Here is a 16,983-nt window from a genome sequence, read left to right as displayed (position 1 = left end):
ATCTTCGTTTTTGTTTCATTGGTTTTGGAAACTTTATTCAGATTTCGCAAATTACGACACACGACGAGGTGGGGGGGGGGGGTAATACACAAACGGGGTTAGGAGAACCATGTAATCATCATCGTCATCATCACACAGCGCACGCACGTCCAGAACGAGGGGAAGGGGGGGGAGTAGGCAACACAATCCAAGGACGGAGTGATGGCTTTGTTCATAACCAGTACGACGGTAGTTAATTACACATCGGCAGCGCAGCTTTCCCTCCGACGTCGTTCTCGGGTCGCACCGCGCCTGGTCTGGAGGACGAGCGACCCACGCAACTGTCGCGCGAGGGTTCGACCCGGGGGGGGGGGGGGGGCTGCTCCAACGACAGGAAGCGTCGGTTGCCGGAGTGGAGAGAGAGTGGAGGGGAGTACAGAGAGAGATGAGAGAGATGAGAGGGCGGAGATAGCAGAGTACGTGGAGGGGAGTAGAGAGAGAGATGAAGGCGGAGGTCAGAGAATGCGTAGGTGTGAGTAGAGTGACAAGAGTAGAGAGGTAGGGGAGTGACGGATTGGAAGGAGTAGTGCAGAGATCAGAGGCGAATGCTAAGGGAACATGTGAAGAGGAGTAGCATGAGATGTGAGGCAGGAGAGTGAATGGAGGAGAGGAGAGGGAGATGAGGGGGGAGAGGGGTAGGGGAGTAGAGATAGCATGGAAAGGGGATAAGAGAGGTAGGCAAGGGTAACTTCGTGTCCTGTATCGGACACAGCGCTGAACGCCGCACGGAACGACGCGACACAACATCGGAGGGCGCTGCAGCGGAACCGCGAAAACCCTACGCAGTAGCATCAGCAATACGTGTCAGTGGAGAAGCATCTAAGGTAGTAGACATCATATATATACTCTTTGCCTGTGCGTGTATACTGCAGTCATATATATATGTGTGCGTGTATTTATATAGATTTTCTCTTGTTTCACGAATCAAAACACTTGTGCACGGCTGCACAAAAAAATGTCACGACGGCGTTTCCTGAATATTTAAGAATTACGTTCTCCAACAGAGGAGTTTGATTCATTTTACGCACACACACAGCTCTCTACGACCACAATGTTTAAGCTACGTAACGTCTTGCCATTCACATACGTTATTACGTGATATCTTTTTGAAAGGGGTTTCGGGGGGGGGGGGCGGGAGGGGGGATAGCGGGGCAGGGTGGGGAGGGCATCACATTCTTGGCAGTGTACATCTAGCGAGAGTCATATTTACACGACACATAGTAGTATAGTTTCGCACTCACTGGTTGCACATTTAAGCTGGAATTCTACAATAAATAGCTCGTCACTTCCACGAAAAGTTATTCCACATTCATGTCAATAGAAGTTATATAGAGAATCACACTATACAGAGACTTTTTTTATCCAGGGTTTTTTGTTTTGTGTACGTGCTCACGTGGGGGTGGGAAAAAATGACAGCGACGCCTCCACGAACACGCCCAACGGACTCGGGAACAAGGCGACGACACCGGCGGGACACGGCGCTCGCTCCACGCTCCCCACGCTCGCCCCAGTCCCACGGAACGGCGCGTTCCCCGAAGCTACCACCCCACCCATCGATCGGTGGCGTTTGTTTGCAAAGACAACAACAACAAGAAATAAGCCACGCGCGTATGCACATATGCACGTATGTAGCCAACCGTGCTAAGCGGAGGTGCGGGGAAGGACAACAAAATACACAAAGACAAAGATCCCCCCGTGTAGCCTTAACAGACTGTTTGGGGAAAGTGCTGTTAGCGAGCACCTATGAAGGCCAGCACAGCACACGAGGGGGTGGGTGGCCAGCACCACGCCCGGCCGCCTTTGTCTCCCTAGTGGCGATGTTTACACACCGCACCAGGTACTCATTTGAGGCTGAGTCGACCTAGGGGAGGCCCAGGACCGGTACAGGTACTCGTCACCAGTGTTGGCCGTGAGCGGGAATTTATCTCGGCTCACCGGGTTCGTCGTGCGGCGCGCTAACCGCTACACTACCGCTCCCCCATACACACACACCCACAAGTCGTATAATAATGCCAATTACATAACCGGGAAAACCGACCCACCAAGAGTCAAGCAGCAATGGACACAGTGGCCGCTCTCCCGCCCCGCCCCCCGTCACTTTCAGCGTCTTGTCGCAGAATGCACTTTTGAAATTGAAAAAAAATCCAATCATTATCATGATGTATCATGATGATGATCATGCCAATTATTTACTCAGGAAAGCCTTATTGAGACTGTTTTTTCAGGGTCGATGGCAGGGTCTTGTGTCACAAACCGCAGTCTTGCGTATATGACAAAACAACAAAACGTAAGAACCCCCTGCGTAACACATGCACAAAATCGGGACGCCCGACATCGCCAGCAGACACGGTCGCGGTGACCGTGGATGGAAACTGCATCGACATATTAGCAACGCCTCCGGTCAACGTTGCTCTGACTGCCATGTGACAAACGCGATACGACTCTCGGCAGTGGCAGGGCGGCTGGGGAAAGCGCTGTCCTGGACTCTCCATGGAGGCGAATTCGCGTGAAGGGATCTCAGAGGTAGCTCTGTGGTATCTGCTTTCGTGGGCCGTCCTCTAGCACGGATGGCACGCACTGCTCTGCGAGAGATCCGAATGATGACTTAGTCTCGTGGTACGACAAAGACAGCGCAATCGGGATAACGTTTAGGAGACAGTTTTTTCTGCAATGCTTTCCGATGTTCATCTCTCCGCTGCTCTTAGACCTCTTTGTGGGGACACAGCAAGGTGGCCGGTTCGTGGGTCCACGTTGAGGAGGCTACAGCTTCCAGCTCGGATGCTCAGGTGAGGACGCGTGCAGGTGGATTCCCTGTGCTGGCAGTGGCTTCATCACCCGTGCTCGAGACTCACATTCGAGAGGGATACTCGCACAGAAGATCCGGAGACTCGCGTGGAGACCCGGCGACTCTCACAGAAGTTCACTTTGAGAACCAAAGACTCTCAAGGAGACGCGCAGACTCACATAGAGACTCCACTCAGAAACCGCAATGTGATGGTCATGCCTTCATCGGCACTCTTCCCAGCAGATGGGGTGCACTCGGCCCACACAGCGTCCCAACTGCACACGTGACCTGTGTTTCCAATTATCGATCAGTCCAATAGACTTAAAGCAGAGAATGACACGGGGATCCCAGCATCGGTGCACCATTACCAAGTCCACACACATCGCCCGTGTTCCAATTATCGATCAGTCCACCTGTACGCGTTCATCAACTGAGACGACGACTCTACGGAGGCCATAAGCGCAGACCAGGTACTCGCAGACCAGGTACTCGCAGACCAGGTATTCAACATTTCGCTACCACCTGGAGTGGCATCGCTTCAGCAGTTTCATTTTCTTCACATGGTCAATGTCAGTGAATTATGTCGTAATCATTTGAGGTGAGTTCTCAAGTAATTCATTCGTAATGCACGTAGAAATAAACCGCTACTGCTTACGTTTTGTTTATCTAAGGTAGTGCCGATGTCTGCTCTAGTCCATGGACTAAAAGCCTCCTCAACACGGAACCATGAAGACCCACTGGTGTACGACAAAGATTTGAAGAAGAAACACAAAGATCCCCCGTATAGCCTTAACAGACTTTTGGGCAAGTGCTGTTAGCCAGCACCTATGAAGGCTGGCACGGCACACGAGGGGCCGGGTGGCCAGCACCACACCCGGCCGACTTTGTCTCCCCAGTGGCGATGTCTGACCACCGCACCAGGAACTCATTTGAGGCCGAGTCGACCTTGTCGAGGCCCTGGACCGGTTCAGATAACCATCACTGGTGTTGGCCGTGAGCGGGAATCGAAATCTGGTCGCCGGGTTCGTAGCGCAGCGCGCTAACCGCTGCGCCACCGCATCCCAACACACAAGACGCGCGCGCCCACACACACAGAAACACAGGGGGTGTTAATACCCATTGAGCACAGAGACAAATACACTGAACACAAGCCAGGAAAGTACTACGTAATGAACATTTCAGTACCTAGGATACGATTGTAGCCTGCGACGAGTAAGACGCGTATCGATTCACCCCTCCAGCCACGATCCATTGAAACTGTTAGGACTTTTTTGGGGGAAGGGACGGGGGGGGGGTGACGATTCCGATTCAAGAATCGATTCTCTTTGGTCTAATTTGTCTGATTCAATTTAAAGACGTCTGTCTCAATTGGCCTTTGTAAACGCCTGGTTTGAATTGCTGGAATTAAAGTGTTCCGTCTGGATCGTTCTGCCTCGTTCACCCCGCTAGCCTCGAGGTAGCCTTTCACTCCCGAGTTAGTCCGTCGCCATCATCATCGCCGTCTGTCCCTTCCATCACCTCATTAACTACAATGGTGGGACGAGCTATAGCTGGTGCTCTCCGTTAACTAGTATCGCCGCTTCTCTCTTCCTTCCTACATTAGGAAGCCGCTGGAGCTAAGCACTTTTAAATCATCTATATTGAAAACTAATTTAGTTTGAGCTGCTTTTTGTGTTCAGTTTGTTGTCTTTCCCCTGCAACCCCTGGCGGCTGCTCCATCGTTACTCCTCAACATCGGGTCCGAGTCCGACCGGGCAGCGCGTCCTTCCCAAGCGCAACAGTTGTATTGATGTCATTAACCAGCATACGGTGCTCTCCAAATCCATTCCTATGCCTCTCAGCGTAAACTCCTGGCAAGCGTCTCTCTCCGCGCTTCTGTGTGCGCCGGCGAGCGCCAGCTGGAATCACCGACATTCCCATTTGCACTGCATTTGAAAATGTCATTTTATAACATTTGTCCTTACCCATGTATTGATCATTCGAATTTTAATGTGCAATTTTATTGAGGAACTGTGTGTTGTCTTGGTGTGGTCTGTGACTGTTTTTTCTGCTGTTCTGCCTTGCCCAAGCTTGGGAATCGGTGCGCTTATGCAATTTGTGACTCATATACTTGATCTATTTTACGTATTTACTCTTGGTAATTGGCTTTCCTTTCCTATACTTTGCACTCTGATCGTTTTCCCCCTGTTTACTGTTTATTTGCTGTAACGTTCTGAACCCCATGCCACCACCCGTACTGGACATCTGTGAGAAAGAGCCACGCAGCTCATCAGATTTTTGCCAGAGCCTACAGAACGACGTCTCGGATTGCATGCCGCCGGGACGGACACCGCGGACGGACAACGGCGCGCAACACGCGCCGTTGTCCATCGCGCCGTGCCCACGGGATGAGCGCAGGAAGGGCGGCTCACGCTTTTCACGGCTGGTGACGCAAACACAACCATACACCCCCCCCCCCCCCGTCAAGGCGGACTGCGACGGAATCACCAATCTCGCTGATATTGGCCAATCAAATAAAGGGGGGGGGTGTCTCACGACTACTCAATCCACTGTATCGCAAGGACATTTTCTAGATGGCTGCCCAATCGACTTTAAGCGACTGCCGCATCCACCGAGGTGAATCGATACAAATGAAACCTCGATTCATGGTCCACAATGACCATGAATATGGACAAAGACACTCTCATTTGGCTCGACTACTTTCGTCACATTTATGAGGGGGGAGGGGAGAATCTCTGGTCGGAGATTTCGTCGGGTATCCGATTTCATCGTTCTATTCCAGTACCGGACGATAGCCGCCCCCCCCCCCCATCGATGGGAGATGCAGTCCTTCGCGATGTTCCAACTCTTGATTTCATCATCAGATTAAGATATCACCATGGCCAAAGTGGGTTGATGCCACAGACCCTGCGGTTCACCCCCTCCCGTGATGACGGCAGCGAAAGTGAACGCGTAAGCAGGGCCGTCCGTAGGGGGTGGAGGGAGCAGTGCGGTATTACATCTGGCACCGTGACATCGAAGCGCATCGGGGGGCCTCCCAAAGCGCGGGACCCGGGGCGGTCACCCCCGATTCGCCGTGTACCACTAGGGGCAGCTCTGGGTATAAGTGACGTTCGGAATCGCTGGGCAGAGAACAGGACTCCTTCTTTAATTGACGATTACCAAACGCATCGTTATCACATACATCATCATCTCTGGCACACGTTGCCTTTGTGCTCCAATTATAAACGAGTCCATGCCGCACATGTCATCATCTGGGACCAGGAAACCCGAGCCTGACTTTGTAGCCTCTTCAACCTGTAGCGACAAAACTGTCTAACTGTGCTCGCAAAAAAAACATTTGTGAATCCCTGGACGCGTAAACAGTCCAGCTGAACCATCGACAACAATCTACGGTTATCCTCCAAGAATAAACTTTGCAAAACATTTTTGCCAACGTTACCTCAAGGCTAATGGAACGAACGATACGGTACGCACGACGCAGAACACACGGGGGCGGACAATGCCAATGAGACCGTGCAAACTGGACAAAAACAATAACACAGCAATACCCCGGTTTACGTCGGAGATGCGTTCCTGAAAGGTGCGACCACGAATATCGAAGCGACTTGAATCGAAGCGATTTACAGGGTACGGTGGTGGAGGCGAAGGCTGAGAGGTGATGGATAACGAGAACAGACGTATGACGATGCTGTCAGTGACGTGAGTGTGTGAGTTGAGGTGACGCAAATCATGCGGCGGTGTTAATAATAATGTCGTGACGTGTTTGTGAAATGTTTGTAAAAGGGGGAGACGTAAATCGGGGTATTGCTGTAATCGATTCACAAATCGAAATCGCGACTCTCGAATCACGACAATTCCTCACATCGCTTGTGGCGGTGCCGGTCGGGGTGGGGGTGGTGGGGAGAGAGGGCGGGGGGCAGGGGGAGTGAATTGTCGCACGTACGGCATGCCAGCGTTGCGCGTCACATCGCACATCGCCGGCATCAACGTCCCCCCCGTGGTGTAAAGAGCTTACGTCAAACCGCTTCCACAACGCTTTCTGTAAACGGTGGGACGGAGAGGTGCGTGCAAAAAATCGAGTCGCGCTAATTATAATCCACGCAACGAGGTCATTTCTAGACGGCAAAGAGGCATGACCGTGTGACCGTAACATCATTGGTCCTACCATCATGCCTTGCATGCCACTTGACATGTGAGGTCACCAAGATTCAGAGTCGCGACCATCTCATTATTCATATTTAAAGACTGCGGCTGAACAATGTACACCGGCTTCACACGTGTTAGGAGTCATCAGTACAACATAGCCATCATTGCCTACTGCCACCGTGTACTTCAGGGGCCACTTCACTAGGACAGGCCCTCTGTGACGGTTCACTGTGGGCGCTGTTTGGTACCACCTCAGGGTAACAAAACCCAGTTGAACACGCAGTCGTAGGAGGAGGCATTCGCGACCAATATTAACCATAAAAGAGTTTCTTGGGTTAGACCGCATAAATATAAATGTGAATAACCCAACCAATAATAGATATCCTTTGTAATTTATACGAGTATATTAACCCCCCCCCTCTCTGGTCTTCGCACCTGCTTGGCTCACAAGTGACGTCATCACATTTATCCCCCGTCTATTTAAGACCAAAACAGGAAGAGGATTTCTCCACAACTCTGGCTGTCGCCTGATGATGCTGCCCGTTGTTGTAATTACCGGCGAAACGTCACGGTACTCGAATTGTAAATGTTGTAGTGGGTTTACTCTCTAACACACTGGTGTGCTGAGCTAGTAACGAATTGCCACATTTATTTACGTGACAAACCTTACTGATTTTCTGTGTCGGGTGGTAGTGGGTCCAGGGGAACATTTATATTTAGGCTATCTAACCCAAATAAAAAACCTTTACTATGGATAATAAACCAATTTTTGACGCATATTCTGCTACTGTCAAGTGCCTCGTAGGCAGCCATCTGGCAGCGCTAGAGGGAGCACGCATCCACACCTGGAGGGGCACGCATGTGTTTAATGCCAATTGCGCAGGGCGTCTAAAATCTTACATAAGTCTTGACGTGGGGCGATTGTTTAATCTGTGCGTCCCAATGCTTTACACAACAACAGTGTGCGACGAATTATATTACACTAAATGCATCGCACATATTACTTTTATGTATACATTACACAACCTATGAGCGGCCATAAATTAACGTTTTCAAATAAATACATCATTACGGGTGTCAGAAATGTACCTGAAAATGTGTATATATGTAAGTAAATTATTATATTATTAATGCAGAACAACTCAAGTGCAAGTCAACGTCCTGTGTTGACCTTGAGGCTGAGCCTTTCATTAATAATGAAATACAATCCATAATCCCGAAGTGCATCATTAATGAGAGTTCAACTGTTGAAAGTTAAAGTTCAGGAGATCACCTCTTACCCGTGGTGATGTGTGGGGGTGACGCATATCATGTAACGTGTTATCCACGAATTTACTGCACCGATCCATAAAAAAAAACATGAACGATGGGAATAAAAGGGCTGCGGATAAATCTGAGTTCTAGCAGAACCGCGGGTGACTCGGTCACGGATATGAGGCGCTCTCTGCTATATTCCTAAATGAAAATGTAATGAAATTTGAAATAACCCAAGCCTGTGTAATGCCAGATAAACACAACAAACATTACGTGTGTATATATATATGTTAAACAAATTTAAGTTTGGTCCAGGGATAACCCACAAAGCACAAGGTCGTGTTGCACAAACGCAGACTGAGTCCATCCGTTACCATGGAACAATTAAAATTCTGCAACCCGAACGCTGTAACGAAAGTAGCTGACGAGAGACTGACCGATGGCTTTCATCTGTGCGGGGTTCCAGAGCAACGGGCAAAACCGACGGGCAAAACCAACAGGCCAAGGGGCACACACACACACGAGTGGGTGGACACGTACCTATTGCAAAGTGCGATCCATTTACAGACACCCCACTGATCGCTAACCACCATGGCCTTGTGTCGCGCGTGATTGGTCAACAGGAGTTACCTGCGTGTTGGATTGGCCGAGGTGGAACAGTCATGTGGGCCCCCCGCGTTCACCTGACAATCGCGTGGGCCCCTCGTTAACCAGACATAACCCCCCCCACCCCATGCATTGTTTCCAGTGGGCTCAATGTCCCAGACGACATGCGTACGCGACGAGCCTGCGAGATATCGATGACCTCAGTATACGCATCATCATCTTCATCGACTGTTGCAAACAATTCAGTGCGATGGAGATTGCTGGGAGGCATGTCAGAGGCTCCAAATTCAAACACGGTGTGTTGTTAACACACGGCTTCTCCATTATTCCAGCGGGGTTTCTAGAAATGGCTCGCCCTGTATGAGCCGTGTTCTCAATTCGCCACCATACGTTTTCAGGCATTCGACGAGACGGGAACGACAAAACCCATCGATGAAGTAAACAAATAAACGGCTGTACATACCTCTGTTCATCTCTGCGAAAAATAAACCAAATATTTCTCCAGAATTATGATGTTTCTTTCGCTCCACCATGGTGACGCTGAATAATGCTACGTTTTTTTCCCCATTAATTCAAGCGCTGAGATTAAATAAATTCGAGAAAGAGAATTCATGCAATTTTAATAACCGTGCCTACGTTATGCAACGTCTTATAATATTGATCTATTGTAGGAAGCGATAGAAAATAAATACAAGGATTCCGGAAATTATCAAAGGAATGTGGCAACTGTCATAACAGTATACTCCTCAAAGAATAGAAGATTTTTTCTCTAAATACATTCTGGAAAACCACGTGTAATTTTATCAAGGTGAGTATTTACTATGAAAGGTGATCAAATGCTTGTTTCAATGTTAAGAGATAGATTTTCATGAAGACAACCAGCACATACTTTGAGACAGAGTGATCTGACCACAATTAACCTGCACCAAATATTTGTAACTTAAAAATGCCCACCATTGTGAAATTATGAACGAAAATCTTAAAAGCACTTGTGTACACACAAACAACATTTGCGAGGTATAACCCAAAACATTCACAAAAACCGTGGCACATTCTTAAACAACCACATTGTGTGTAAAATAAAGTCTGGATTAACTTTTTTTTTTGCATCTGCCAAAACCATTATCATAGTGGTAACGCGATTTAAATGTTTTTGCTGCACCAAACACACGTTTGGAGGTTGATGGAGAGTTTAGCGTGCTCTTTGACCTTACATAAATTACGATGTGTTTATGAATTCGGCCATTGAACCCTGCAGTCATTTCCAATACAGGGCTGCGATCATTACACACGGTTTGTGAACAATGTCCCCCCTGAGTTGTCTGGGTTTGGATCAGATCGATTTTTAAAACATCCAGCGACTGTAATCCGTCACCACACCGTCACTTCCCACACACCTCGTCTACACACGGACGACGCTACATCGGACAGGTGGCTAAAAATGCAGTGCCCTTTGCCTAATAGTGGAGGGAAAAGCTGCTTCTGACTTGTTTATGTTGTTTCTTAAAATGTATTATTCATAACATGGTCATAATTTTTTTATAGACATGCCTAAAATTAAAACCAGGGCAGGAAATTATCAGAGTTAAAAGTGTGTGTTTTTTTTCTTAGTCACAACCAGAACTTGAAATATTAAATAAAGACAATTACACCACCACTCGTGATGTCTGTCAATGGCCTAAAGAACATAAAGTATATATAAATAGAATCTAACTCATAAAACTGATTGAAAATTATACTTCGAGGTCCATGAGGTAAATTTGTTGACGAAAGCAAGGAAGAAACGAAAGTTATAAATACGTCGTCTGTACGACATGCGTTATAACGTGACACTCAACCACCTTTGCTTTCCGACGGAAGAAAGAAAACATCATAATCCGCGAGCCAAGTATTTCCTCCGGCAGTTGGGCCCAGTGGAAAATCCCTGAACCCGACAGGGGCGGCCTATCACCACGTTCGCCAAAAAAACTAAAATTCAACAAAAACCCGTCGCCCGATTGCAGATCTCTTACAATCGGGCGACACTCAACTGAAAGGCGCTTGCTCGTTCGAAAACATGCTCACACCGTTTGCACTGAAAGCAACCTCTGGTTATGAACCACTCTTAATTTCCTGCCCCCGCGGTACGAAATCTGGAGAGCGTGCGGTTGGGCGACATCACATCTGGTTGACGTAGGAGGTGGGGCTAGTCTGGCCATATCCGGCCGACTGCCCGTACCCACCTCCTCCTGCCCCGCCGCCGCCGGGCTGCTCGTATCCACCTTGCCCGTAGCCCGAGTCCTGCCCGTAGCTGACGGCGTCGCTGCTGCCGCCGCCGACACCGCCGCCCAGGCCAGGTTTGGCAGCTGCAGGCGGAATGGCGCCGGGTCCCGCAGCGGCCATGGGCCCGCTGGTTCCGGCGGCCGGCTGCCCGCCCGCTGACCAACCCGTCTCCTTGAACACGAACCAGATGTTGCCAGCCCACAGCACGAAGTTCAGGTAGCCGAAGACCTGAGAGCAGACGCGACGTGGCGGTTAGGAGCTCGAGCGTCAGACCATACGGCCAAGGATTTTTTTGATAACTATTTCTATACCATTTTTTTTTACTCGCTACAACTGCCGAGCACACATCCAAAGGCCCAAAAACGCCCAGTGGCCAGCAACAAACAATGCTGTTGAACGTGTAATGGATAAGAGAGAACACGTTTCTCGACTTAAGCTAGATTTGAGTGTGGGAAAAAGAGACGACAGGAGGGAATTACAAAGTGTAGAAGTGCATTGAAGGAGCAGCAAGGGAAGTGTTGTGACCTGTAGTGTGGTGAGTGGGTGAGTGGGTGGGTAAGTGAGTGAATTGCTGTGACCTGTAGTGTGGTGAGTGAGTGGGTAGGTGGGTGAGCGAGTGAGTAATTGTAACCTGCAGTGTGGCGAGTGAGTGGGTGAGTGAGAAGTTCAACAAACATACATACATACAAGTTCATGGGAACAGTAACCATGGAATTAGGGATAGAAGAGAGTTAATGAGGTGGCCAACCACCCGTGAGTGAATTCTAAGAATGAGGTTCCAAATGGCAGGTGCTTGTGAGTAACGCTGACATTAAATTGTGGAACGTTCCAGTGTGTAAATATTTTCGAAACATCGTAAATTAAACAGCACAATTGTGTTCTTTCATTGTTTTGCAACAGTTTCACACTGATGTGCCATTAAATTCAATGAGAAGCCCAGGTCTTTAATCCCTAACATGGTCAAGGCTGGGAGGCCTGAGCCTCACCCTCCGCTTTTGCCTGATTAACCCAGCCCTGGGAGCCCGGCAGAGAATCTAGGCGAGGATAGGCATGTGCTCGGCCTAAGAAAAATAAGCAACAACCCAGGCATTTTACAGAAGTAATTACGATTTTTAAAAATATAAAGCGAGGAAAATTGTTAATGGGAATGTGTTATTTTCTGTAACATTTTTGACATTAATCAAGTTTTGTTTACAAAAATAACTATCCCTGATTCATAATTGGCTTCTTTGGGTTAGGTCGTGTAAAAATGTGCGTCATAAACCCTCCTCCACCCAATGCAATCAATTAATAACAGGGTCCTGCGAATCAGTAACAAGTAACAAAAGCAGGAACAAATTTGGCCACGTTTGATTCATGCGACCCTGTTATTAACTGGCTGTGTTGGGTGCAGGAGGGGTTTACGACCCAGATAGTTTTTTACACAAGCTAACCCCAAAGTATCCAAATACAAATCACATTGAATCACTAAAGTCTACGCATAGAAATAATGATCTCTCTCATACATGCTTCGTGGATATGGAGCGATGGAGTCAGCTCGCGTGCAGAGGCGCTCCGTAGTGTGGCATTGTGGGACTGCGTGGGATGGTTTCGAGAGGCCCTTGTCCTCTCAGAGGTGTTTCCCCCTCCCCTTTGGTTGCCACTCGGTCGTTTGTCTTGCCCACCGTTCTGATTTAATCCATTTTTTCACAAACAAGCTTACCTTTCCCCTAAATCATCACAGCATGCTTTCCCCCTTCACGGTTACCACCTGCCCAGCTTTAACCCAGAGAGTCCAGAAATTGCCATCTGTGTGTGTGGCAGGATTTTTTTTTTTATCGAGTTCTGATTCCAAGTATCGTGTTGATTTTTATTTCGGCACGCAGTACTGCGGTCTCAATAGACCTATAGGTCCACCGAGAAATACGTCGGGGTTTGGGCAAGCCACCGCTCAAACCGGCTCTGCCCTGCCCTGCCTCTCTGCAGCAGCATCCCGGCATTTTCGATCGCGAGCGCGGGGCAAGAGACGTCGAAACTCACAACGGAGACGCTGAGGCCGGAGGTCACGGGGTCGAGGCCCTCCTTGCAGGTGGCGAGCGGCACGGCGGCCTGGCACGCGGCCACGAGGAAGATCACCTCCTCGGGGTCCGTGGCAGATTTCACGTCCGAGAGGCCCTTAGCCCAGGCAGAGGCACTCACCAGCCACAGGAAGGAGAACACGACAGTGGCGATGAAGTCCTGAGGGAAGAAACATCGGATAAGGAGATGGAATAGGGAAGGAAAGAGGTCGAGGCGGGGGGGGTAGGGAGGAGGGGTTACTCACAGCATGAGCACGGTCATCATTGTCATCGTCGTCAATTGTCATAATCATTATCATACTCTACATCAGGGGTCCTCAAACTACGGCCCGCGGGCCACATGCGGCCCGCCGAGGACATTTATCCGGCCCATGGTCACTAATTGGGCTGCACTTGTGACCACTAATTGGGCTGCGCTGGTGAGCACTAATTGGGCTGCGCTGGTGAGCACTCATTGGGCTGCGGTGGTGGGCACTGATTGGGCTGCGGTGGCGAGCACTGATTTGGCTGCGCTGGTGAGCACTGATTGAGCTGCGGCGGTGGGCACTGATTGAGCTGCGGCGGTGGGCACTCATTGGGCTGCGCTGGTGAATGATTCAATGGGCCAATTGACTGGACTTGCCCCCCAGGCCTAAGGCTGCCAGCCCTCCCCTGGCTGCGCTTGACTGGCTCTCCCTCCCTCAGCTCCCTCACTTGCCCCTCGGCTCCACTCCCAGTGATATTCCTGTGTGCTGGGGATGTACTGCGATCTGTGAACAAAACTGCAGGTGTAATTAACTTTTTAATGGCACCCGCACCAGTGTGAGCCTGGGGTAAAAGCGGAGTTCCCCCAATCAGACTGCATTAATGGGCAGTGCAGTCTGTATGTCTCTGTGTGGGCAAAGTTATTGCTGGTATACTGTTTTTGTAGCGCTGTATATATATTGGTATTTTACTAATAGCAATTTTGACTCCCTAGGAAACTGATGTCAAGAAAGAGAAAAATTGACTCGGAGTGTAGGATATTCAAAGAACAGTGGACTTATGATTACTTTTTCATGCAGTACAAGGAAAGAGCTGTGTGTCTGATATGCCAGAATATAGTGTCTGTGTTCAAAGAATACAATTTACGTCGACACTATGAAACTCAACATAAAGATAAATATGATTGTTTGGTCGGAGAAGTGAGAAAAGATAAAATATTAAAACTGAAAAATACATTAACAACTCAGCAAAATACTTTTGTGAAGCAGAAGCAGCTAAATATTTCATCACTGCGAGCAAGTTTTCAAGTTGCCAAGCTAATAGCGTGCACTGGCAGACCATTCGTGGAGGGAGAATTTGTTAAAGAATGCCTTATTTCTGTTGCCAAAGAGATGTGTCCAGAGAAGGCCGATTTATTTAGTACAGTGAGTCTTTCAGGACCTACAATTATTCGGAGGATTGAAGAAATGGGAGACAATTTGCATCAGCATTTGCAAAACTCCACAAAAAAACTTTCCTATTTTTCCTTGGCACTCGACGAAAGCAATGATGTTCGTGATTCTGCACAACTTCTAATTTTTATTCGTGGGATGAATAACTATTTCGAAGTCACAGAAGAGCTTGCTGCACTGCAAAGCATCAAAGGAACAACTACAGGAGAGGATATCTATGAAAGGTTTGCCAAACTGTGAATGGTTTGGAGCTGAATTGGGCTAAACTAGCCAGTGTGACAACTGATGGTGCTCCTAGCATGGTGGGGTCTAAGAAAGGAGTAATTGCTCGCATTAACCAAGAGATGGACAAACATAACCATTCTCATCCAATAGCCATACACTGCCTCATCCACCAACAAGCGCTGTGTAGTAAATCACTGAAGTGGAACTCTGTTATGAAAATTGTGGTATCTTGTGTTAGCTTCATTAGAGCTCATGCACTAAACCACAGACAATTTCAGGAATTTCTGTCTGAACTAAATGTTGACTATGAAGATGTTCTGTACCACACAGAAGTCCGTTGGCTGAGTCGAGGGAGAGTTTTGAAACGTTTCTATGACTTACTTCCACAGATTACAGCTTTTCTGCTTTCAAAAAACAAAGAAGTACCAGAGCTCAATGATGCAGAATGGAAATGGCACCTTGCCTTTCTGACAGATGTAACAGAGCTACTCAACAGTTTCAATGTGCAACTTCAAGGAAAGGGGAAGCTCCTCTGTGATATGCAATCACATGTCAAAGCATTTGAAGTAAAATTAGGCCTCCTCATCAAACAAGTTAAGGAGGAAAACTTCTGCCATCTCCCCACAACTCAAAATCTGTTAGCAGAAAAACCATTGGTTGCAATTCCCAAACAAAACATGTGTGGATTCACTGGAAAAATTGCAAAAGGAGTTCCAATTTAGATTTAAAGAGCTTCATCTCCATGAACAGGACATACAGCTTTTCCGTAACCCATTTTCTATTGACATTGAAAATGTGGATACAATTTACCAAATGGAACTGGCTGAACTGCAGAATTGTGACTCTCTGAAAGACGCATTCAAGTCAAGCAGCCTTCATAATTTCTATGCATCTCTCCCCTCTGAGACATATCCTCATCTCAGGAACCATGCACTCAAAATGGCAACCATCTTTGGCAGCACTTATGTCTGTGAACAGACTTTTTCCAGAATGAAACATTTGAAATCTCCAACCAGATCTAGACTAATGGATGCACACTTGCATCACTTGTTACGACTAGCAGTGACAAATATGGAACCGGACATTGACCATCTCATTAGCCAAAAGCAGGCCCATAGTTCTCATTGAAATACTGGCAAGTTTGTTGATTTAACTTTACTTGTTCTTCATTTTAAATATTGTATTTGTTCCCGTTTTGTTTCTTCACTTCAAAATAAGATATATGCAATGTGCATAGGAATTTGTTCATAGTTTTTTTTAACTATAGTCCGGCCCTCCAACGGTCTGAGGGACAGTGAACTGGCCCCCTGTTTAAAAAGTTTGAGGACCCCTGCTCTACATCATCATCCTAACTGTCATTGGTCATCACTGCTGTAATCATCAACATCATGGTCATAGTTGCAGTCCTTGGATCACCATAATTGTCATCAGCAATGTCACTGCCATCATCATTGTCGTCATCACCACGAACAATCGTCATCATCAATCATCGTCATTGCCTTTATCAATCATCGAAAATCATCACCATTTGCACTGTTGTTGTCGTCTTGGTCATTATTATGCATGTAATCTTCATCATTGTCATGCTGTTTGTCATCGTCGCAATCATCATCACTGTCGTTATCATCATCATTCATCATTGTAATTATCAATGATCAATATACATAATTCATGTCAGAGAAGTTCCACGATTTCGGACATACGTTTAGGACACAACTTTAAATTAAGGCTGATTTCTGGAATGAGTCATAGCCCCTTTGTCCCAGCACGTCCGACACCACAGTGCTATTTTATTTCTCATGCATATCAAGAAAGGTGGACACATTGTTTATTTACGACAACCCTAAATGATTGCCGTCCATTGGCCGTGCAAAACCCCACTTCACAATCGCACCGAGTGACCACCCGAAGATTTGAAGCGTCCGAGATGTACGTCCAATAGCGTGTCCAGCATCTGTTTATATGCCACACCAAACGGTTGTGCAGTTTGATCGTTTGCATTAGGCTAAGACTGATTGTGTATATGGCCTGCCGCATCTAAGTGGAATAGTGCAGGTCGTGGACAGACTCTCCGCAGTGCCCCCTTTGCGTGGGCATTACGAGATATTAAGTCCAGCGCTGGAAGGATTAGGGGCGTGCTTTTGTGTTTGGCAGACGATCGAATGGGGACACGAAGACAGCCGCGCTGGAC

At 47.9% G+C, this 16,983-nt stretch overlaps 1 protein-coding gene across 1 annotated transcript in view; it reads right to left on the bottom strand.

Moving 5' to 3' along the window:
* Positions 1–7: 7 nt before the first annotated feature.
* The window catches only part of LOC144947370 (synaptophysin-like), an 89,583-nt gene continuing 72,607 nt past the window's right edge, over positions 8–16,983 (bottom strand). Inside the window, exons 5-6 of the mRNA XM_078876651.1 lie at positions 13,115–13,312; positions 8–11,323 (exon numbers count right to left, since the gene is read on the bottom strand). Coding sequence (XP_078732777.1) covers positions 10,991–11,323; positions 13,115–13,312 — 531 coding nt within the window. The 3' untranslated portion in view covers positions 8–10,990. The remainder of the gene's footprint in view (positions 11,324–13,114; positions 13,313–16,983) is intronic.

This window comes from Lampetra fluviatilis, chromosome 44 (assembly GCF_964198595.1).
Source record: "Lampetra fluviatilis chromosome 44, kcLamFluv1.1, whole genome shotgun sequence".
Classification (NCBI taxonomy): domain Eukaryota; kingdom Metazoa; phylum Chordata; class Hyperoartia; order Petromyzontiformes; family Petromyzontidae; genus Lampetra; species Lampetra fluviatilis.
The sequence above is the reverse complement of the archived record's forward strand: the minus strand, read 5'-3'. Positions and strand labels throughout refer to the sequence as shown.